This window comes from Tinamus guttatus, unplaced genomic scaffold, assembly GCF_059628265.1.
Source record: "Tinamus guttatus ecotype Peru unplaced genomic scaffold, ASM5962826v1 Tinamus_guttatus_pri_ptg000203l, whole genome shotgun sequence".
NCBI classification, from domain to species: Eukaryota; Metazoa; Chordata; class Aves; order Tinamiformes; family Tinamidae; genus Tinamus; species Tinamus guttatus.
Genome location: NW_028288737.1, coordinates 39802 through 64794, shown reverse-complemented (window position 1 = coordinate 64794; position 24993 = coordinate 39802). Strand labels below are relative to the sequence as shown.

At 37.5% G+C, this 24993-nt stretch overlaps 1 protein-coding gene across 1 annotated transcript in view; it reads left to right on the top strand.

The window, feature by feature from the left end:
* The window catches only part of CEP192 (centrosomal protein 192), a 59485-nt gene that overhangs the window by 6627 nt on the left and 27865 nt on the right, over positions 1-24993 (top strand). Inside the window, exons 6-26 of the mRNA XM_088524053.1 lie at positions 532-686; positions 3419-3541; positions 3842-4181; positions 4599-4739; positions 5505-5569; positions 5651-5842; positions 6455-6578; positions 7792-7922; positions 9117-10140; positions 10246-10375; positions 11860-12025; positions 14044-14929; positions 16325-16473; positions 17192-17422; positions 18811-18936; positions 19284-19427; positions 19692-19755; positions 20437-20576; positions 20726-20818; positions 22811-22926; positions 24227-24403. Of these exons, the coding sequence (XP_088380179.1) occupies positions 532-686; positions 3419-3541; positions 3842-4181; positions 4599-4739; positions 5505-5569; positions 5651-5842; positions 6455-6578; positions 7792-7922; positions 9117-10140; positions 10246-10375; positions 11860-12025; positions 14044-14929; positions 16325-16473; positions 17192-17422; positions 18811-18936; positions 19284-19427; positions 19692-19755; positions 20437-20576; positions 20726-20818; positions 22811-22926; positions 24227-24403 (4717 nt within the window). The remainder of the gene's footprint in view (positions 1-531; positions 687-3418; positions 3542-3841; positions 4182-4598; positions 4740-5504; positions 5570-5650; positions 5843-6454; positions 6579-7791; positions 7923-9116; positions 10141-10245; positions 10376-11859; positions 12026-14043; positions 14930-16324; positions 16474-17191; positions 17423-18810; positions 18937-19283; positions 19428-19691; positions 19756-20436; positions 20577-20725; positions 20819-22810; positions 22927-24226; positions 24404-24993) is intronic.

Below are 24993 nucleotides of genomic sequence, written 5' to 3'. Positions count from 1 at the left end.
AGTTAGTTTCATCTTGAAATGTGTTTTACAGTGGTTATAAGAATGTTTTTAAGCATGTCCTAAAAAGCTGACTGATGTTTTGTTTTAAAACAACCCAAAACCCAAACTCCTTCCCTGAATAAAAAAGAAATAAGTACATGAAGTATTGGTAAATTTTTCACTTAGTAAATGGCAATAGTGCTGACCTTCATAATAACATATAAGATTTTTGTGTCATTGAAACAAAACTGTGCTAAAATCACTTTCAGTATTGTTTCAGAGATGGTACTATATTTTACTGTATGTAGATGATTTGCTGGCTGGAATGTGGCGGAACATGGATGCTGGCAGCAGTTAAGATGCTGCCATCTTATCTTGCTGCATACCACTAGTACATGTTTCCGTGCCCAGTTATTCGGAGGGAAAATAAAATCATTCTGCTCTGACTATGTGAGCGTGTTATGAGAATCAATACATTAAAAACAGTGGAATTGCTGTGACAGGGACATTATAAATTATGGGTGGAGAATGAATTTTTTTTTCTTTCAATAGATGATGATATTGATGATGAAGAGTTCTTTGACAACCAGCTGGAAGCCTATTTTGAGCAGCTGGTACCACCAGAAATGGCAAGAGGAGACACCAGCATGCAGGAACTGACCAAATGCTGTACAGCACTGAAGCTTTCTGAAAATGACTTAATTCAAGTAGGTGTCAAGTGAAGTCCGAAGCTCTGTGTGCCGAATGGCTCTTCAGCATGCGGATGTATTGAGCATCCTTGGCTAGGGCGATGGCTTCCTTTTTTGACATGCTCTGTTGGAGCACAAATCCTCTACAGCAACAGCAAAGGATTTTTTTTTTTTTTATAAATAGCAGATAATGCTTGAAAATAGATTCAAAGCAGTTCAATTAGGATTTTGACTTCCTTTGTCAGGTTTTCCCTGGGGATGGGGAGGAGGAGAAGGGAGGCGAGGGGAAAAAAAAACAAACAAAAAAAAAACAACCAACCAACCAAAAAAACCCATTTTTTTCCTCTCCATTATCTTCCTTGTAGTGCAGACCTAGCAGCTATGTCTGTTTGTCACAGACATTCCTGCTGTTTATGGAACAAGAAGTGGGGGAGTTGGTTAAGTAGCTGCTTGTCCCAAGAGGCTTTAGTCTGGGAGGTTTCCAGCCAAGCTGAGGAGTGTTGCGTTATATTGCCAGCTTTATTCAGGTCTGTGAGTTTGCAATCCCCACTACCCTTGCTCCTCACACTCCCCTTTCTCCTGTAGGTAGCCTTTTATAGCCTTCTCCTTTCTACTGCTAAGCAGCTGTGGTGAAGGATTCTGTGTAGGTCAGTTCTCTTGCTTTATCCTTCAGTGAGGGGAAAAAAAAATAAAACCAAGCACCTAAACCATTAAGATTTTGTCTCATCTTTGGGATTACGTAGGCTGTTTCTTAGAGGAAAACCTGTAAAAACTAATGTAGTGTCAGGAGTAATTCCTGAAGATGGACTTTGTGCTGAGTGTTTTAAGACTGCGTTGCATAGTTTATATTACAAAAAAGTATGCTTTTAGATTAAAAAAAAATCCACCTCTAAGCTGTGGGATAGACTACAATAAACAAAAGGATTTATGTCCTGAGCAGCATGTTAATTGAGTGTATGTTAGAATATTGATGGGTAATACTGAATTGTTAGCCTGCTCTTTCAGAGCAATACTGAAGGAGGGTATAGATCAGCACTTGCTGTAGTTAAGAGTTTAAGTGGGATCTTTCTTCTAATATTGCTCCCTCTCTCAAGTCTCCAGTGGTTATTCTCACTGTGAAAGTGGGTGAGATGTTGTAGAGAAGCACTGCAATCCTTTCAGGTCCCCTGAAAAGAGAAAAGGTACATATATATTTTGTGGCTAAGCACATACCTCTACTATTTTGATGCCTTTTTTTTTTTTTCCCCACTAAACAAGCTAGTCAGCTGATAGGAAACTAATTCCATCTTTTGGTCTTGCTGATAACTTGCTCATAATTTCCAGGAGTTGGGCATATTGTCTCTGGTGATAACTGCTTAGTTTGAATCATGTTTTCTGTGAGAAAACTGCTCTGTTTGCTGTTGTTTAGAATTGCAGTTTCAGCTCCAGCAATGTTGAAAGGGAAGAATGGCTCTTTTTTCCAAGACAGCAATTAAACTTGTTGAAAACAGTTTGTACTCGCTTCTGACAAAGGATTCTGTTGTTCTGTTTTTTCATTTCTGCGAAATACTAGGATAACACTAACATTTGTGGATGTATTTTTTTTGTTTTGTTTTAACCATAGTTAGTTTCATAAAAGTATTTTGATGACTGCTTTATCATCTTGAGTAGAAGTCTGCAAGGTTTTGTTAATTGTATAGAATCGTGGGGACTTGTTTTTGCAGAGGAATAAATGAGTCTCTTTGGATGGCAGTTGTGCATGTGAAGGGTAATCCTAGAGCAGCATCTGGCTGCCTTTGTGACTGGAGACTAGTGACTCACTAGTCACTGAGCAGCATTTTCCTCTACTGCATATAGACTGTCTGGGATTAAAGGCCCTTCCATATACCTGGTTTCTGCATTCTTAGGTGAGACTCCGGCATTTACATACTTGGTCAAAATGGAAAAACGTTATGGATTTAAACTTGTAGACCAACTGTAGCTTGTGAAAATAGTGTCATGAAATTGATTATTGCTTAAAACTGCCTGTAGCAAGTAGCAAATACTACAATTTTGTCAAGGTATTGCCTGACGAAATCAGAGATCTCCAGCTGGCCTTGGTGTTCCCAAGCGTTGGGGAGTGCTGTGTTACTATGTGCAGCAGTGGCTGCACAGGCAGTGGCTGCTGCATGAGTCTTCTGAGCATTAGCTTCTTGGGTGGGATCAGTCATTTGGTCTGAATGTAAAGAAAGCAATAGGTGACTGCTGGAGACCTATGGAGGTCTCCATGCTATGGAGAAGAGTGAGGAGGACGGAGCGTGGTACAGGGTTACTTAGGACTGAATGATGAGAAGGGGTCATAGGAGGAGATGTTCTTGCTTCCCCACTCTTGTAAATGCACAGTGAGGTCAGTAAAACAGGTTCCAAAGTGGAGCTTGGCTCCTTGCCTGGCAGTGTATTCCAGGAGGTTATAGGGGCTGAGGAGTGCTATGGTATGGAAACTGATGCCCTTGTTAAAGGGAATGGGACAGGAAGAAGGAGAAGAGATTCCTCTATCTTGTGGCTGTCCTTAGTGGGGGCAACACACTATGCACAGATTAGCATAGCCAGAAATAATTGCCCTCATCTGTGGGGCTGACAGACATAGTTGCCGCTGATAGTGGCAAAAGAGCAAATTAATTTTGATAAACTTGTTACTGGAGAAGGTTTTAACATCGTAAAAATAATGGAGTCTGACTAATTCCTTTATTAAATGCATCTGTTGTAGTGGAATTTAAATCTTATTCTTTTAGGAGAACTTTCAGACTGTGGCAGGAGGAGGCGCTGGCAATGCTCTTGATGAAGACTCCCAAAAAACAGAGATAGCTGGATGTTCTGTAGAAAGAGAAATGCTGCCAAGAACAGTCCAGCAACTGGTATGGAATTATCATTTAAGTTCCTATTTATCATATCCGGAGTAAGAATATGTTAAAAGATGACAGTTCATTTGAAAACTTGTTACTGGTTGAACTAACAGCCTAAAATATATATATATATATATATATATATATATATACACACATATATATATACACGCACATAATACCACTCGGTTTTTAGATGAAGTTTTCAAATATAGCTATTTCACTGTTTTGTAGCTGTAATTATTAACATAAACACTTAACGAACACAAAACTTCTGACACTGTTTTTGGTCGTTCTTACTCTTTTCTTAAGAATTCCGTGCCTGGTGGAGATGTGCTAGATGCTTGCAGTGCTGCTGAGTTGAGGTTAGATTCACTCTATCTTCAGTGCATGGACAGCCATAAAGCGGATGATCTGGGCACTCTCCCAGCGCAAGAAATAAAATCATCTGAGGGCCGGGTTCCTTCTGATGCAGAAGTGCTGTGCCCGGCAGAAGGAGTTCTGGGTTACTGCACAAGTCCCGAGATTCCGCTGAGCGCAAGCGCGGCTGGAGCGGATGCAGGTTCCCCTGAGTGTGACGTTGGACTTGCAGACACTTACCTGTCTCCCACTGCAGCCAGCTGTGATCTGTGCCCGCCCGCAAAAGACAGAGGTAGGATGCTGTGGAAATATACGGCTGAGACCAGACTCTGTTGCATGAAAAAAGGGAAAAAAAAATTGTTAAGCTTTGCCTTTTTTGATCTTGATTTGACAAGTTATCAAAACATACTACGCTTCTTTGTAAATAAGGAAAAAGTAGTTTGAATAAATTGACTTGCTTTTGTTAATTAGAAGAAAAAAGAGAAAAGCTAATACCTAGTGTATTGCACTAATCTGTTGCTTGTTTGAAAGTTAAATTTATTTTTAGCTTGTGACTGCAGTAACCTGAGCTACCTTTTTTTTTTTTAAAAAAAAAAAAAAAGCTTGTGGATAATATTGGGCGAGTCAATTCCTACATACCCCAGTTTAAGAGATTTTGCTATATTCACTTGATCTTAATCAACAGCACGGCATTCGATGGGTTTTTCAGGTGATACACCACACAGCATTGTTTATCAAAATGAGGAGGGCAAGTGGGTGACTGACCTTGCATATTATACCTCATTTGATGAAGAGCAAGATTTAAATCTATCTGAAGAAGATAAAATAAATGAGGAGTTCGTAACTGGATGTATGTAACTTTTCCTTCTTCGCTAGATATTATCTGTAGTACAGTGTTAGGTGAACTTTCTTCCTTTTTTGCTCTTTTTTTCACAAATCAATGTTAGGTGTTGGAAAAATTGCAGTCTTTAAGTATTACAGATTGTTTGACAGCTATTGTTGATCATTACTGTAAGACTTATTATCGCCAGAGTTGATGGAAGAGTTTTCCTTCTGTGTTTAGCACTCTTCCTGTGAAGAGTTCTTGCTTTGTTTGGAAGGGATACCAAAGTGTCACTTGTACCTATTGTATAAGTATGCTTGTGTTCTTTATTTGGATTTTAATTATTGTTATCCTTTGATTCAAGAAGAATAAATAATATAGAATGCAGAATAATAGTCATTCTGCATTGCATGGTGGCCACAATACAAGAAATGGTTGTAAATGATAAACTGTTGTGGCACTGTCTAGAATATGAAAGTGTCTGCTGAATTCTCTAGCTGATGATTACGTGAATCTCTTAAATGCCTTGATGTTTAATCTTAACCTAATGGTATTGCAGTATGTGGGGATTTATTGAGGCCTTATTGGATTCTGTCTTCTGTCAAATTGCAGGCTCTTTGAACATCTGTCTACTTACAAAGTTGTTCATTTTCCTTATGCTGTCTAAGGCTGATCTTGGTAAAAAGTATCGTGTTATTTTTCCTTCAAAGTGCAACTTAGTGATGCAAAGTAGTAATGATGGCACTTAATTACTTATGCTTTATTTTAATAACTGTCCTCTATGATATGAAGCCAAAGCAGCAGCTATGATTGCACAAGACCAGGAAGAATTTGAGAAAGCACACAGACTTGTACAGGTAAGTAACTATCTCAATGTCAACAGAGTAAATCCCAAATTTCTTTGCAAGTAACAACTTCTGAAATCTCTTTATCTGCAGGCAGGGAAGGTAGACTTTCTAAATGCATCTGAACTAGCAGATTCTTCGTGGAGATCTGCCAACAGCTGCATTCCCCTGAGAGCATCGGATCTTAGTAAAGATGCTAGTTATTTACGCCTATCTCTGGGAGAGTTCTTTGGTCAGAGATCTGAAGCTCTTGGTTGTCTTGGTGGAGGCAGTGATGTGAAACGGGTATGTATCTTAATATTAAGAAGCAAAGAAAGAAGAAAAACACTAGCAATACTTCTGTTTTTATATTCTTTCTTTCTTTTGAGATCTGCTTTTCTAAGTTTACCTGCTAGGGGAATTCTGTATGTAAATAACAGATCTGGATTGATATTTTTCTTGTTTCCAGGTTGGAATTTTTGATGTTAAGTGACTGGCATGTATCACTGGCATCAGTGAATGGTGATCTTCACATTTTGTTCTGGGAATGTGTCATCAAGGGGAGCAAAAGTCAAGTATGAGTGTTCCTTAGGGTGTGCCTTAGTTTTGCTTTAGAGCATGGGTAGTCAGTACCTTGGTACATCCAAAGCCTGAGTGCAGAGCATGCTTCCAGATAGTGTTGATGAAAGCACGTGTACCTTATTTTGTCTGCCTAACTGGTGTATATACATGGTTTATGTGAAGCGTATGTATTTGGATTAGGCATTTGCCAGGCTGGGAGGCTTAAATTATTTCCCAGACATGTGAGATCAAAATATCAATCAGGGAGGTGCTATGGCTAAATTTGTTTAAGCCCCCTGTTTGTTAATTCTGTATTCTGGGGTAACTTTTTTTTTTCTTTGTCTTTTCTTTTAATAGCCATCTTTTGGTTATCACATTACATCCCCAAAGAAAAGGGAACCTGTTGCTCTGTTAAGACAGTCTGATGCGTCAGGAGATTATGCTGACCAAGAGAGTTCACAATTATTTGAAGTGTTTCCAGGTAATAACAAAACAGAAGAAACCTCCTAGATTAGTGGTTACATGCAAGTAGCTCTTAACTAACGCTATAACTAGTGAAGACCACATTAAGAGTAATCTTGTACACTCTTTAACTTTTGTTCAGCATCTCCATTTTCTGGAGTTAATTCCCCTGAATTTTTCCCCCCTCCCCCCTCCCTCTTTTTGGAAAAAAAGGCGTCAGCGTTTCCAGGTACCACTAGATTACAGAATGTATTGTAATACTTACAAGCTGTTTAGAGTTTTCCTGTTGGAAATACCATGAAAATACCTTGCAGAAAAGGTTACTCATATCTAGAAATAGTAGAAATCATCTGAAATAGTAAGGAAAATAATTAGTGTTAGTATACTTAAATTTAGACAATAGTCTAGACTCCTGGCAGAAAATTTCTAGGAGTTTCTTGAATTTATGATCTGTGTTCAGTTAAGTGATGGCTACAGTTGCTACTTTGAACAGTAGCCAAGTACCCTAAAATGTTGTGAAGTTCTCTTGATCTGCAAAATGCTGGAGAAAATAAGCATTTAGGTCACTTTTTGATAGAAGTGCTAATACCTGTCATCTGTTTTAGTTATTTATTTTCCTTCAATAGTGCTGCTGCTAATAGATCTTTATCAGCACTATCAATATGCAGTACCTTTAGAGACAATAGATGGGAAAGGAGTTGGCAAGTAAGCAACCTGGGAAGGGTGTTTCTTGAAGCTAAGTATACCCAAACTCAGAATATCTGCTGAAGTGGAGCAGAGGCCTGTTTTTTTTTTTTTTTTTTTTTTTTAAAAAAAAAAAAAAGCCAGGCCAACTTAATGGTAAATCTTCAGAGTTGCTAGCTCATTGACATCTCTGTCAAAACCCGTCCCCAGAAAATGATTTTATTCAAATTGAGCTTTTATGGCTTTCTCCTGGGATCAGATCTGTGTTCATGTTTCTTTCAAACATGATGTAATGGGAAGGTTTATTTAGTCTATGCTAACATGATAAACTTACCTGAAAGTGAAATTTGAGGAGTGTGAACATGAAGAACAGGAACCCGTTGAAAATATTAGACTTAAAACTGCAAGATTTGGTATTTTGACTTTAAAAGAGTCTCCCTCTACCCCACGTCTCTCTCCCTTGCCCCCAAACTTGAGGAGCATGCATGCAGGCATGTAGACAATTTACTTACTGGAAATTAATTCCCCATCTTTTTCTTTTTGCTTAGATGATTTGGGAGCACATATAAAAGAGCAAACAAATTCTGTTGATTGTGAAAATGGATGTCATGGAAGGGAGGCTGCATCTGGAATACATAAAAACTTTAGTATAGAAACTGCTACCAAAAGTAAAGCAAAGGTATTTCTGTGTCTTATCTGCTAATTGTAAATATGAACTTGAACAAAAATTTAAATGATTGTTAGTGTTACTAGGTGTTTTCATTGGAAAATGGTGAATTTGGACTGTGTCATTAACTTACTACCTCTTACTGTATTAATCTTAATAAGGACATGATTTTTTGGGGAGATAGTTTTATTAGAATGCCATGATCCTGTGGAAAATCAGATATTACTGTCTCCTCCCTGTTTAGGGAGCTACTTGACCTGATAACTCATTACTATTATTATCATTCATAGATGCTTAGACTGTTGATATTCTGTGATCTGGAGCCTACGTTCCATAACGAAAGCTATGACTTTATCCTGGGATGTTTTTGTTTTGTTTTTGACTGAAAGAACTTTTATTTAGCGCTTGAATTAGGTTGTTGATTTGATAGAGGATTAAAATAAGTTCATGGCTTAAATTTGGAAAACGAGTATTTTTAGTTTGAGAGTTCTTGACTCATACCTGCCCTGCCTTCATATGTAGTTTGCTGAACTTGAGGAGGTTCCTCTCTGCCTATCTCTCCAGTTGGTTGAGATCTCCCCAAATGGCAGCGCAGCTCCCAGTCTGGTGGGTCAGCCACTCGCCCCAACCTTGTATCATCAGCAAACTTGCTGCACGTGCGCTCTGCCCTGTTGTCTAGGTCACTTGGCTTTCATTAATCTAAGAGAAAAATAAATAGCTCCGTCTTCCATTTGTAGAGAGGCAAGAAAAATGTTAGGTGAGATGGTAATGTGTATTTAGTTACTGCAGTTTCTCCTCTGCTGTGTATGTGTTTCTCATGGGAGCTTAATCCCAGTTCTTCCACTTGAATCAACTGAATTACAAGAGACATTAAGAGGTTTTTAACCATAGGAGACTTCCAGATTTGGGGAATATGTGAGCTGGAGTATCCTAGCAGGCAATCTTTAGTTCTGGAAATACTTTTCTTTTTTTTTCCTTTTTTTTTTTTTTTTGTGAGATTTTTATAAAGTCAGTAGAGTGCGAAATTATGTCTTTTACAGTGTTCTTAACAGTAGATTAAAAATGCAGTAACAATGTGGTAAACTGCATTATTATGAAAAGAATGTATTGAAGTACAAAATAATAATTAAAAAAGACTCTTCCCAAACAAAACCCCAAACAAGAAACATCTTCATTTGATGCTTAACTGATTTTGGTTTGTTGTAGGATGGATTTTATAAAGGCAAGCTTGAAGAGAGTTCCCCTGAGCATTCGGACTCTGTCCTGAGCATTAGTACAATTGCCTCTGCTATTGCCAATGCTTCTGCCAGCACGGAGCCTGCCCAGCTAGCTGCTATGATGATGGAACTCTCAAATAAAAGTAAGAAGAAATGCTTCCTTCCTGGAGTTGTAAACGATGTGGAACTAGCCGCTAATCGAGCTTCATCGAGCAGTGTGGAAAATAGTGCATTTGATATGGAAAAATATCTCAAAAAAACAGATGAGACGGAACATGAAAGTGACTATGAGAGTGTTGTGAAACATGAAGCATCTGTCCAGAACCTTATTTATGATAGCTTTTTAGTGGATAAAAATAAGCATACTCTTGCAGAAGATTTGTTAAATAATCATAACAAGCAGCAGGAAATAGAGAAGCGGTTTGTGGATTATTTTCATGAAGAAGCTGGCATTCAGAATATCTCTTGTCTATCTAACATTCCCATGGATGAAGACAGAACTGCAAATAATGCTAAATGTTCAGAAAAATTATCTGATTTAATAAATGGTAAACCCTCACAGTCAGCGAGAGCTCATCTTGTATCAGATGTGCTTGGTACCCCAAACCAATCTACTGCAAGTGGAGCAAAAGTTTGTGGAACTGCTTCAGCAACAGAAATGGAAGTGGTGTGCAGGGGTCAGCTTGCCTGCCATAGCAGCCTTCTTGCTACTGCCTGTTCTAAGGAGACTGCAGAAACAGGAGATGAGGCAGCAGGTGCTGTTCCTGAGACCTGTAATGGTTTGGTGAAAAGAACGGCAGGAAACACTGTGTCAGGTAGCAACTTCAACACTACAAAGCAATCTAGCATGCACGTTAGTCCTACGGCAGCAAGACCTGTGCAGAGATTGAGCAGTGATGAAAAGAAGCAAGAGGGAAAAACACAAAAGAGAAACAAAGATGCTGGTAGTGCTGGCAGTGGGAATGTGAAGCATGTAACTTTTGAGAAGCTCTCTGTGACTTCACAGAATAGTGGTGGTAAGTAAACCTATATAGAAGTATCCAGGTGTAGAAAAGGCTCTTCATGAAAACAAAACTTGTTGACTGTGCTAAATATTGTTATGAATTCTGTTTATTTAGCAGAGCATAAACCCGTTCTTCCCGAATGTGACTTTCAATCTGTAGAGGATGAGCAGTGCAGCTTCAGACCTTCAACTTCACCACTAATTCACTCATCACCTAGTGATACTTCTGGAACAACATTTTCAGGGTAAATTTTTTGGTGTGGTTTATAAGAGTTATTAATGCACTGTGGTGGTTTTTGAGTGATTTAAGTTTCAGTTGAACTGATGTTCTTGACCTCAGTTTATAGAAGATACTTATTGGGCCAAGACTTCATTTGTAGACTAAGCTTCCTGCTTGCTTTTATTGTACATGTAGGAAGCAGGTCTTAAGCAATTGCTGAATTTATTTCTCTTACTGGCATGATGACACTGAGATGCTCGGTGGGAATATGGTTATTTCAGCCTGGAATTGTCCAATTTATAACTTAAGGGAAGAATGCAAAATGATGAGGTTGTTAATTATTCAGATATATTTTTTTTAATGGTGCTAGGGCTAGTGCTTTAGCCTTGGGCTAGCCCTATATATTTTAACTTCTACTGATTCATCTAATACAAATAAAAGCTATTTGGCTAGTGGTTATGGTGGGCTTGTGTATGATAAAAAGCTTGACGTATGAGTACTGATGATGTTTTGTTGCTTCGTTTTGCTACAGTGGGGTAGAGTAGGAAACTGAGTCATTTTTAAACGTACACTTAAATGCTTTATTTATTTATTTTTTTTAAAAAAACTGCAACTTATATCTCTGTTTAAGGATTTCCTAGCAACTAAGAGGGCAACATTTTGAAATGAACTTTGTGAACCTTTAATGTTCTTGCTCTATATAGTAATTATTATATATCAATTATTGTATAGATCAATATAATTATACATTATATTGCCATATGAATATAAATTATAAATATAGAGATAAGATTGCCCCTATGATAGTTTTCTTTTAACTTGAACTAGTTGATCATGTAGTCTTTAACATGTTTGACTTGTTTGGCCAGTAGCCAGTGGCTATATATACCAGAGGAAGAAATACTGATTTGTGACCTTTAAATTCACTATTTGATGCTTAATTACAGTTAGTATATTGGAGATGATATTAGAATTTCAAGGCGTCTGGTATTTCTCAGAAATAAGCAGGGATATATTATAGACGTCTTTCTGCAAGTGGGGAATACAGATAAAATTTCTGGCTAAAACTATCAGTGATTTAATTAAAATATTCTCGTGTTACACTTTTGGACAAAGTGATCCCATGTTTTCAGGTGCGTGAAACTGAGAATCCTATTAGTGAATAGGAAATATGGATGTGTGATGCCTAAAATATTGAAAAAAATCATTTGGTTTTCTGCTATTTAATTAGATGATGTGTTGATTTGCATTTCTGTTAATAGGTAATAATTCTGTTAATTCTTTTGTATCTGAGGTCGGTTTTGGAACTCATGCTTTTTGTTGGATATAAATGCATAAAGCAAATTATTCATATGTACTTCAAGGCCAGAATTTGTAAAGGTTAATTGCTAACATTTAACAATTAATAACAGAGCTAATATGTAGTAACATTCTTTTTTTTTTTTTTTTTTTTTTTGATCAGCAATGGAATATATCCCCATATTGATATACTCGCAATCTGTTTTTCAGGTCCGAGACGGACTTTGCTTGTGCATCGAATTGCCAGAAGTCCCGCAGTGACAGCGCGCTTCCTCACTCAGTTTACTCAAGTCCTAGCATAAGCAGATTAACCTATGTCTCTGCATCTGACAGTACGCTTAAGAATACAGCCATAATGCATAATCCAGACGTGTGGGTAAGAGAATCTTTAACAGTAAGTGCATGCTAGCAGTATACTGTGTGTGCCTGAACCTATATATAACAAAAGTGTATATTTTTGTCTGTAGTGAAAGCTCAGTGAGGTTGTCACTTCCTCTTAGGAGTATAAGCCATAACTTTTGCTCATGCTCAATTAGGAAAAAGGAGGAGTGTGTTCTGGGCTAAAACCATTTTCTTCTATCTGCCCTGGTAACACGGGGTATCTGTTCTTCTTTGTTTCAGTATTTCAAAGTGGATCTAGTCCCATGAGAGGGAGTTCAAGGGCAAATCTGAATGGGTGTGTGTTTGTAGTCCATGCTGATGCAGCATCGGCTCTTGATTCTCATCGGTGTTTAGAGTGTATATGGTTCTAGAGTCTTGCCACCTCAGACAACTTGGTGTTTCATGATGCCAGCATGTGACTGGCTGTAGAGGGGTTTGCCCGTTTGTCCTGAAGAGAAGCTACTGCTTACATTGACTTTGTTCCCTACAACAGTTCAACAAGGAGCTTCTCGAACAGCTTTTTAAACAAAGGTCTGTCTCTGTGCTAATGAGAATATTTATAATTTACTGTTTCTGTATTCCTTTGGGTTATTTTTTTTTCCTGAGATAGAGGTGTTGGTTTTAATTCTGCCTATTAAGAGCCCTTTCATGTCCCTAGGCTCACGTCTCTTACAAATAAGAGGAATGTTTGTGGTGATGTTATTTTCAGGTCTGAATACTTATTGTAGTGCAGTCTGTTTAGGCAGTGGAGCTCTAAGGTGTGTGCATTTTTTGGGTTGATTTAGTTTTTTTCTTTTTTTGGTGTGGAACCATTTTACATCAGGTACTTGTGCTCCTTCCCTGGCCACCCAAGTCCTGCTTTGTACTGCAAACGCTCAGTGTCTTTTTTGCTCCTGTGTCAGAGATCTCCAGGTGCAGCTGTTCTAAGCTGGGGCCTGGTTCTTCTAATATCAGAATGCTGGTTTTGCAACTGCTAAAAGGGCATGGGGGATCTGGATATGGTTTGCAATAGAAAATGAACCTCTGTAGCATATCTAAAGAATATTTTCATTTATGAATCTGCAGAGGAGCTACCTAGAGTTCGTGCACTGTCTTGTATAGTCTGAGCAGTGCGATGCTGATTAGGAAAGGGTGGTGCCCCTCTTGTCGTTCTCCCTCCAGGTAGTCTGTACTGACGAGCACCGTTAATATGTTACTGGTTATGCACAGGGTAGGAGAAGGGTGATCACTTCTGTTCTGGACAGCTAACTTGACAGGAAATTCTTTCATACGTCCGAATGCATATCCATGACTGGTACTTTTTTCCCCTGGATTTATTTACTACTTCTGTTTGTTGCTTTGGTTCCTCAGCTTTTACTAAGAACCTTGCCCGACTATGACTTGCCTTGCTACCAGATCCGCTTTTTGTTGGTGGGCCCTAACACTCAGGGATTCTCATTTCTTGTCACGGCAACTTGGATCTGAGGAAACACCTTTGTGTTGTTGAAACAAAGTCATAAAGAAGGAGGAGAAACGTAATTTATGTTTCTCCTGGGTGCTCCTAATAGGGCTTGTTCATGCATATGTAGATATGAAAATTCTCGTGGTATTGGACCCAAAAACAACAAATAAGAAAATTATATTTGTAATAGTGTCTAAGAATCTGTCAGTGAGTCCGGTGAGTCTAGAAAGCTGTTCCCCTTCAGAGTATGGTTACTTTCGCACAGAATGGCTTCATAAAATCACAGAAAGTCAAATACTCTTGACTCTGTGGAAGCTGTTTTAGCTGTTGACAATTTCAGAAGCAGAGCAGGTATTAATTATTGACTAGAGTGTGACTTTAAATAACAAGCAGCTTGGAGTTAACAGCTCTTTTTTGAGTTGAAGACAGACAGATTTTACAAAGCAGAGCTCCGGACCAGACTTGACAAACTTTATCATTTATATTGAGTGTCAGTGTTAGTCTGTCTTGCTTTATGTACCCTATTTGTTTTTCTAGAATTTATGATTAGTATATTATATTTGTTTACTTAGGGTGAAAGTGCCAGTGAACTGAGCACAACAATAATAAAAGCCAGCCCAACTCCTTCGCTGGAGCATCTAAATGAAAATCTAAACGACTACTCTTTTCAAAGAAAGAGAAAAGAAACACTCTTTAATATTGATGACAAATCAGAGGGAAAAGAATTTCTAAGTCTTAAAAGTAAGCTTGAAAGTGAAAAACTGTCCAAGAATGATTTCCCAGCAAATGAAAATCAGGTTGCATCCAGTCCTTCAAAGGTAACATCAAATCATAGAGAGTTGGACCATGTTAAACCAGCTTTAGCAAGTAAATCATGCATCTTTCCCACACTATCTGATAATGCTGATAAACCAGAAGCGTGGCAGGATCATACAAGCAAAGTACAGAGACCGGGATTGCCATCATTCAATGTACTACCCATATATCCTGGATTAAGCAGTTATATTCCGTTAAATCCGAACTCATCTGAGGAACAGTATGTTCCTATTTCAAGCTTTAAATCCCATGTCACTGCTTCTGAGAGTCAAACAAGTTCATCTGTTCCCACGTTGCTTACAGGATGTTCGCTTGCAACGACTCCATTTGCTCAGCAGCATCTGGGAAGTATCCCAGCTACTGCAGGTGCAGCTTTGTCTCAGTTTCGTGCTGGCACCTTGGCAGGTTTTGGTCTCCCAGGAGGACTTCCTGGCAGTGGTCTCCCAGCAGGACATGCTCAAAATCCAGTTACTGCAGGAATTCCTTTAGGTGCGAATATTGGTCCTGGATCTTTGGGTGCAGCTTCGCTTTGTAATCCACATTCTGCTTGGAACAAGAATATCTTAAATATAAAAGCATACACTGGACAGCCTTTGGGCCTCGGTAGAAATGAGTGGGAGTCGTCAGCGTTGCCTGGTTTTGGTAAGACCTTTTTATTTTGTTTTTAATGTGCATGTATAAAATATAGCTGTGGGCAAAAGTAGCTAAAATGAGAATGGTGAGATTACAATAAATAAAAATTGATTACTGAAATATAACTACAAGTATTCTTTATGAAAGCTTAACATTATTTTTAAAAAGGGCATTCCTAATTATCCATGTTTAACCTTTTCTGAATTCAGTAGTCTCCTAACAGTCTCAAAAGGTATGTCAAAAAGGCTAAATTTCAGATTTTTTTCTGTTCTTTGTCATTGTTTAAAAGGTCTGGCACATTCTTTGATAATCAAGAGGAAGAGAATCTCTGGCTGCAGCTCTGTATTGAGCAAGGTCATTGATCTTAGTAATGCATTTTGAAATAACAAAATCTGGACCAGTCTGCTCTTTACATATTTTTTAATGCATGTAATTGATAGGTTCTTGTACAAGTTTTTGAACTTCTCTGAGTATCTGTTCAGCTTGCACTTGTTTTCTGGCAAATATGATTCTTTGACCCTGAAATTAGTGTCCAGCGATGCTTGTCTTGCTCCATGTTTTTATCCTGATAGTTATGTAAAATTTTCTGTTTTGGAGGGGTTTAAGAATGTGTGGCTTTAAAAGAAAATGTGCTGTTTTAAGTATCTAAAGCTTTACTACTTGTAGTTATGTGCATATGTCCTTCTAATTAAGAAGCCGAGCGTTCCTTTGTCATGAGTGTCTGTGACTAGGTTTAAGGATGAAAAATGAAGGTTGTTCTTTGTGAGCCAGAAAAATCTCTTGCTGCCAGTTTTGTTTTGAATTGTGGCTATACAGTTGCTCAGAACCATTTGAATATTTTACTTCGAGAAAGTTTATTTCTAAAATACTCAAAAGTCAGATTTTGCTTTGATATGCTGTTGGTAGCTTTTGGTTGGACCATTTCTCTTGAAAAATCTGCTCTAAGTGAATGCTTGATGTTTTCTGTAGCAGAAGAATTCTTAAGCACCTCGTAGGTAATGGTTATGTTCCAGCATTTAATAAAATTGTAAATGTACTAAATATAGATAACTGCATTTTGTGTTGTGGGCTAGTGTTGATCAAGTCTTGATCACTCAGTAGTTAAAACTTTGTAGGCTAGTGATTGCATGGAATGTGCTATTTCCATAAATATTTTTGTTGGTAGCAGTATAAATGCAAGTAAGATGCAAATTACAAACAAGTTATTCAAATGCTAAATATCGGACAGGAGAAAATATTCTTATAAAAGCTGTAGAAGTCAGAAGTTTATCATCCTTGGTTTAAGGGTGCATTTGTCAGATGAGGTTACAAAACGTAACATACCTAATGACAGACTGAGTAGGATGTGATTAACATCTTGCTTTTGGGTGTTTGCAACTAATGCGAGCCTGTTTTCTTGCCAAGGTCATGTGAAAGTCCCCGAAGAGCTGAAGTTCCCTAATGCTTGCTGTGTGGGAATTGCCTCCCAGACAACGCTCAGCATTTTTAATCCAACTGAGCGGTGGTTGCAGGTCAGCATTGGCATAATCAGTATTTCAGTCAATGGGGAAAAGGTAAGACTTTATTTTATTAAAATTGTGAGCCTAATGCTATGACCTTATCAGAAGTCAAACTGTCAAATTAGGGAGTCCCCTCTACATTGTATGTCCTCTCATGCAGATGCACCATGTGTCCTTCCAGGAACATGACTTCTGGTTTTCTTCTCAGTTACTCTGAATAATTCCTTATTAGGAGAGAAGAAAAGTAAATCCGTAGTGGTGTTATGTACACATGAGTTAAGATTTCTCTTTATTTTCCTAATGGCTTGGTGGCATGAGTCTCTTGTGTAGCTCTTCAAACCTGAGATGTATTTTTACTCCTCTGAATAGCTTATAGTATCACTTGCAAACAGTCATTCCTGCTGGCAGACTGTTTATAAATGTGTTCAAGAAGTGTAAAGGCATCTGCACTAGGATTTACTGGTGACCTTTCCCTTGCTTTTCCTCCTCCTGCTCCCCATTTTTGTTAGGAAGCACCAAGTCAAATTATTTGTTGTTACTGTTGAGCGACCTTTATCAATATTAGAATATCTTAGCTTGAAAAGGTACTTGAAATGATACAGAAATGGAACATAGATATGGAGAAACTAATACTGCAAAAGTACGTATAAAAATCTACTTGTTCAGCAGTGGTTACTACATACTATGTTTTGTAGGTGTTTGGAAGAAGCCATGCTATAGTTCTTGTGCCTGAGAACTTGACAGGGTGTTTTCTGTCTTGTTTGCTTTTCAGATGGATCCTGTGAAGTACCAGTGTCTTGTGTTCAAGAACAAGACCATTGTAGGACCACATTCTACTGATGACCTGAAAATACTTTTCTTGCCATGTCATTCAGGGATCTTTCAGTGTATTCTCAGTGTTTCATCTTGGCAGGTTTCAGCAGATGCTGAGACAATAGTTCAGGCAGAAGCTTTGGCGAGTAGAGTAGTTCTGACCGCGGTTGCTGAACATCCTAATATAGAAGTAAGTAGATAATCATGTTTTTTTTTTCTTGTTGAAATTTTATGAACAGCTTAAAAATATAGAAAATAAATCAGGATACAAGATTGTTTGTCAAAGGACCTAGGTATGAGGAATGAAGTAGTTTTAATCTTTTAAGAAGATTTATTTGTGGAGGGACACCTTGCTGTGCATGAAGGATTCTTATGCAAATGTCTTACAAGATTCTACTTTTTCATTATTAGAAAAATTACATGAGATGATAGGATGAGAGCTCTAACATCTGATTCTTCCCCAGGATTCATTATCAGCAATGTTAGCAAATCAAAATATAACATCAGGCATCAAAACACAGCAATTAATAATAGCATTCATTTCCAGTTGTAGGGTTTTCTATTTTTATTTTATTTTAAGTGAAGTAGCTTCTCTCTCAGTTGGTTCTTACTCTTCGAACCCTAAATAAATTAAAAGTATTTTTGTACTTCAGATTAGTTCAAAATTAAAACTAAAGGATGTGTAAAATACTTACTTCATCTTCTGTTAATACCACATCTTCTCCCATTTGCTTAACTTTAAGAATTATATTTGGAAATGTATAGTCCTGAATTTAGAGTTATTATGAAGCAAAAATATACATGGTGATACTTTCCAAATAAGACTCAAGACCATGTTACAGTCTGAGACTTTGACAAATTCTCAGTGTACTAACCATAAATATACTTTTTCTTTTTAAATCAATTTGTTAAGTTTTTTTGGTAAAATACAAAATTTGAAGTAATTTTAAAGGTATTCCAGTCTAACGTGCATGAATGAATATACTGTTTTTTTTGCTTTATTAAACTTAATATTCAATGCATTTTTCATCAGTTTGGAAAATTCCATCATTTTCTGCATCTTCTTTATGGTGCAGTTCATTCAAATGTGATTCGTATTTAAACTAAAAATAAACCCTGTGCTATATTTCTGAATATTTTATTCTAAGCTGTGAAAAGAAACAAAAGCTGTATCTAGCTGCAGATCACAGTTCTCAAGTATTCAAATCAAAAATTAACTCCTCTTTAGCTATATCCTTAAAGTTTAAATAAAAGGTGTTGCAATTGATATTTCCTTATGCTAATAATAATTATGGCTTTTTGCTTTCTTTTTTTTTTTTTTTTTTAATTTTACCCAAAATAATTTGTTTATGTGCTGTGTTTTGATGGGTAAATATTGCACTGCTTTTGTTTTAACTGATTTGGGATTAAGGGAAACTTTTCTTCTCCTTCAGCTGGGGTTGTAGAAGTGTGGGTATGTGGGTATAGTATTACAGGACTGAGTAAATGAATAGTATCTTTAATCTCTCATTGCCTTCTTGTGGTAGTGTATCCTGAAAGCTTTCCTTCCTTTCTATATATATATATTTTTTTTTTAAGGTGGAAAAAGGCAAAACAGAATACTTGGACTTTGGTGACTTGCCTTCTGGCAGTTGGAAGGCTCTTCCGCTAAAACTTATCAACAAAACCCATGCTTTTGTGCCAATTCGGCTTATTATCAATGCAGTAAGTACAGCAAACTTCCCATATGCACAAGTTAACTTCTTACAATATTTAATTTTAATGCAAAGAAACTTTGTGGTTACATGCCAAACTCCCAATAAATCTAGAGTTCGTACGGAAAAATAAACTGGGGGACATGGAGGGTGCACCTCACAGTTATAATGGAAGCTGTACAAATATTTTATGGACAGCTGGATCTTGCCTGGGGCTTGCTAACTATGGGCAAATCTTTGATTGGCTTCTCACAGTTGGACTATCCAGAGCTTTTTTGCATTGCCCAGCTATGTCAGTATTTTATTGTTAATGACAGTAGGGGACTTCATGTTGTTAAAGCTGTATCTCCTTGACAGAACGCAGTCGCTTGGCGTTGCTTCACGTTTTCCAAGGAACCGGTCAATCCTTCTAATGAGCACTCGTTCCCAATGGATGCAATTACTCCCATAGCAGCTCCCTCGGTTGTAAACCATGTGATACATGCAAGCTATGATGGACAAGTGAGTAGTTTGTAGGTCACTGGTGCTTATCGTTCTGTTTGCAATGACTGTTCGCAATGACAGTTCCGGATATCTGAATTTGTAGTAATAGCTGCTGGAGAGCTGCCGATTTGAGTAGTGTGTTTTTTTTTGTTGTTTTGTTTTTTTTTCCTTCTTATTGCTGGAAGTGATGTTGTATGTCTGTCTTTTTATTAATTCCTTCACCCCTTAAGATAAGTCCACTTTATTTATTTATTTATTTATTTATCTCTCTTTCTCCTCCAGGATCCTGAAGCTTTAACAGTTTGGGTCCTGTTCCACGCACCTAAGAAACAGATTTCTTCTTCAGGTATGTCAATTTGATTTTTTCCTTATATGTTTTTATTATTTAATGTATGCATGCTTTGGAATTTCAGGAACAAGCTACAAACTTACAACAAAAAATATTTCAACCTTGTGTGTTCTAATATTTCAGCTGTCATGTACAGTTTTCTTAAATGAAGGAAGAGGAAATTGAGGAAATCCTTTTTTGTTACTAATTTGTTGTATTTTTGTACTATGTACTAGCCTCAATCTTTTAGAAGTTAATGAGGTACTTGCACTTCAATATCAAAATATATGAAGTACTTATTTTTAAGATTTGTGGAATTTTCTTTCCTCCTGTTGCCAAGGAAATTACATAATCATTTCAAGAAAACAACCCTGAATGTTGAGTTGGTTGTAGTATAGATGAAGGATCTGAAGGAGTCTCTGAGAATTTCTGGTTTCCTAAGGGGAGTAGTAGTAATAATCTTGTCCTTGGCTAGAATGTTTTTTGGTTTGGGTGTTTTGGGGATGATTTTGGCCATCTTTGGCAGAAAGGTAAAAAATATTGAGACTTGCAAAACCTGTTGACTGGATAGGGGAGAGCCGCTGCTGATCTCTGCTGAGGGATCGATTGGGAAGTAGTGAAGTGAGATGCAAATCTATAGGGATGGCTTTTGCTGCTGACAGACTTGCTTGGATTTGTCATATGTGGAATTGCTTTTAGATTCCTTAGGTCCAGCAGATGAATTCTTGGCAAGAGTTGATGTGGAGGTTGATAGCCCAGGGCCTAGCAGTGTGATTAAAAGTATTCCTCTTCGAGCAAGAGCTGGCACGGCGAGGATACACGCTCCAAAGGATTTACAGGTTTGAGTGAATTGGAGGACAGTGTGTTTTAAGAATACTCTGCCTCTTATAGCCTGTTTCTTTTTGTATTTTGTTTGCTTGTCTGTGTGTATATGAGCGTATATATATGCATATATACATGTATATACATACACACATTTTTTTTCCAGACAATATCTCTGTCTGCTAGTGTGGGTTCATCATCTAAGCAGCAGCTGCCATTGAAAAATGCTGGAAACATTGGTGTATATTTAAAAGTTAAGGTAGGTTGGCTTCTTGAAATCATGAATTTTCTACTAAAAACATTATATAAAAATACAAGCTCACCCTTGGGGTGCTAGCTTAACTGTGCATGGTTTGGCAGAGGGATTAACAAATTTCTGTAAAGAAGAGGAAAGATATCCAAGAGAGCAGTTCACACAACTGAGGGAAAAAAAAAAAAAAAAAAAAAAAAAACCTCATGATGTGTTCTGTTTTGTTTGGTGAAAGCAGCAAGCCCAGTGCTATGCAGTTGGTTGTTAGCCTGAGGAATAATGCCTATTTAGAGCAGAGTTATAATGGCATGAGGAAATATTTTGAACTTCTTGTAAAGCTGCATTAATTTTTGCTGGACATATTGCCAAGTCATGTATGATGCTTGGTGCTTTTAGGGTATATGTATTGTCTTTAACTTACTCTAATTTTCTTGAAAACTCATAGAAGATATCTAGACTTATTTCAAACTATCCTTGTGTTGACTTCAAAATAGTAAATCAGTGTCTTGAGGAAAAAAGAAATGTTGAGGACTGTGAGGCTGTCACTTGAGACGTTACATGAACAGAGGATCAGAGCTAAAGCATGTGGAATTGGTGATTGTTCAGGTCGTAATGACATTGCAGAAATATTTTTGTGACTATTTTGAGGTACTGCAGAATCATCGAAGAAGTTCTGCAGAAAATAACAGCCTCTGACAATTAGCTTCTGGATGTATTTGAAGAACATGATTTTAACTGTCCCTGAAGACTTTGATAATTGCTATAGGAAATATAGCAATATAGCAATATGCTTAAATTCTGTAGTATCAGGTGATAGTAACTTCTTTTTTTCTCAATCCTTACAGTGAGTTGATTTCATGGTGCTCTGTACTTACTCTTCCTGTTATTGAAATTCTGAGCTTAGATATAATTCACTGAGAGGTGCTTAAGGTGTGATTATATTTTGTAAGTTAGCCTCAAGTTGCAAGACCGTTAGACAGAGTAATGAAGATTTATTTTTTCATGTTGCAAGTGTACAAGCTAGTAATGTGTCTCTTGCAAAAATCTTTTCTTCTCGCACTAAGAATCCGTTAAGAAATGCTAGCTTCTAGCTTGGAAATGTCTTTTACACAAAGGCCATGCTTGGCTGCCTTTGTATGAAATCCTCTCGATCAGAGAAATCCTCTTGATCAGAGAAATCTAGATGGAGAATAGAAAAATTCTGAGTCAGATTAAAAAAAAAATAGTCCTCTGCCAAATTTTCTTAGTACAGAGCTGTACTATTTGCTTCTCTTGTGATATCAGTATTTTTCTTTTTTTTTTTTTTTTTCTCTCTTTTTTTTTTTTTTTAACCTGCTGTTATTGTGGTACTGAGATATGAGAGGCTGGAAATACGGATACTCTGAGGTTTGCTTCCAACCTGAGGCCTGCTTAGCCCAAGCCTTAGTGTTTTCATTTTGCTTCAGAGCATTGTGCCTAATGATCCTTGTTAAGGATCCTTGTTAAGCCTTGTTGCTCGTGATTCCTGATCATCAGTGATCGAGTAGGAATGACAAGGAAGTGGGCCTATCTCAAGGTTTTCTTTTTGCATTTCTTAAGGCAGAGGCCATGGAAGTAGGATGCAAGACTAAAGTGATGATACTGGGCACTAATAATGTGATGATGTTGGGGAATAGTTAGTATTGACCTGTACTGCATGTTGAGACTAGTGATGTTACACTGCTACTGGCTGCCACTGTCTTGTAATATTCAATTCTCAGAATCTCTGTGAGGTTCTTTCAGCATTATATATACAGTTGATTTCTTAAGATATTTCTCTTAGGCTTCTCTGCTATTCCATTCAACACTGGAAGACTTTTAGTTTGCACAGGAATATGTTAAAGATCTGGTGATACCATGTGTATTTAAACTGGCTGTGTATGTGCAAGTTGAATAGTTTTGGTTTTTGCAGATGTGTTTACTCTCCTAAAAGAAGTAACAGACCCTCTCTTTCTCTCCTACTTCCCTTTCTTTTCTCTTCAGATATCAAATCAGGACAGCTGCTTTTCTGTTGAACCTGAGGATCTCTTCCTTCGTCCTGAAGAAGAACAAGAAGTAGCTGTCTTGTTTTCTCCAAAAAGCTTAAGCACTGCAGAAAGGTGACATAACTGTTCATAATTGTTCATTTTAAACAGAGTTATTTTTCAACCTGAAGGTCATAAAGAAGTGGGAAACTTTATCGACAGAAGAATCTATGCTATATGAGTAGCTCATTTTTTCCATCAAAGGTCAACAGGTTCCTTGTGACTAGTTTAAATAAATGGAGCAATTCTCAGGTCCCCCTTATAAGATACTTACCTCTAAGTACCAAGATCCTTTAAAATACTTATCTTCAGCAGCCTCTTCACTTGCTTCCCTCTTCTTTGCCCTACTATAGTGAGGGATATATTTTTTCTGTTTTACAACTGGTAAACGCAAGCACGGATTCTTGAAGGTCAAGACTCTTTGGCTGCGAGAATTGAATGGATGTTCAGGCCAAGGTCCTGCATAACCCTAATGTGCATGTTCTATTTGCAGCCATAAGCGTTTGTATGTTATTACCTATGAATTTCCTTGTTCTCTCCCAAATGGACTTTTTTGGTTTGAGTGACTGGCAATGTCCAAGTCAGATTCCAGTTCTCCAGAGCAGTTTTTCATTACCTGTCTTGTGAATTCTGCTTTAGTGAAGTAGGAATAGATAAGAGGAATCTGGCCAAAATATGCTCAACTCTAATATGCATCTTACTGGGGCCTTGTGAATGATATTAAATATGTTAAGTTCTGTGCTAATGAGAGTATGATTCTACGGGGTAGGCATCTTCCATATCATGTGGCCTTTTGCCTAACTTGTTTGCTTTACAAGTGAAAGGTACTCAGTAGAGTTGGAATCTTTGCAGTCCACTTGCAAGTACTTGCCAAATGACTAATGAAGTAGCTATAGAATCAGAATCATACAATGCTTAGGGTTGGAAGGGACCTCTAGAGATCATCTAGTCCAACCCCCCTGCACACGCAATAATAAATGTTAATATTGCCTCCTGAGAGCATACAGGACTCTGTCAGTAGGCTTCACAGAAATTCACTCACAGCTAGACTGGAGCTTCTTGAGTTTCATTTCTGGTTTCAAGTGGGCTTCTAGCATAATATGTAGTTTGGCCTGTTTCTTATGAGCCTTTTCCCTGTCCTATGGCTTTTTTCCTTCTGTTCCCTGCAACTTTGGGCAAATCCAGTTTTTTTATTTGCATCCGCACTCCTGATGTTCTTATTCATCCGATTTCTTTTTGCTGTTGCTTGGTCCTGTAGGTTTGATGACCCTGAGGTAGCTGATTGCTTGTCTGTGGGCCTAGTATTCCTTCCTGCAGTGATTATGTATTTATCTGCTAATCTTATTTTATGGTGGGGTCTCTGTCTGTTTTTAAGCTCATTGAAAATCCTCGTGCTGCCGTCTGGGCCTCAGTATGAAGTGGTGCTGAAAGGCGAGGTGGGGAGTGTGGAAAGCAGACCTGCGTTTGCTGCTGCTCGGTGCACAGACATCCCGCCCATTCTCTCCAATAAGCAATTCGTTGCCTGGGGAGGTGTAGCACTTGGGAGATCAGTGTAAGTATAAGTAGGGCAGCGACGCATACAAAATATTATATTAAGTATTTTATAATGCATTTACTTACAATTTAAATTCTGTATTGTCTCCATTTGTATTAACAACCCATAGCTGATAAGCTAAGCTGTTTTGCAAACTCAGAGAAATAGTATGTTATAAATTCATTTTTTATACAGGAAATATTTGCAAATATCACCTGTGATCATATTTAAGCTTTTTTTGTTTTTTAGGACTCTTTAGTTATAGTTGGAATAAAATCAGGTTTTGTAAGATCAATGCAAATAGAATTAATGAAAAAATATTTTCCAAATAAATTGGTGTCAAAAGAATATCTGGAACTCTTCCATCTCTTGCTAGTAGTGAATCTTTTGATATATATCTTTCTTCCCCCTGATTTATAGATACTAAAACTACAAGCATTTGGTTTGTTAACATAATTTGGCCTTCTAAATAGCATTAATTAATTAGGCTAATGAATTAGTTCATTTCTTTGCGTTTGAATGTGTTCTGATGTTAACACTTATAGTGATGGAGAACCCATCACACCTCTAATTACGGTTTCCTACCGTCTAGGGAAAGAAGCTCTTCC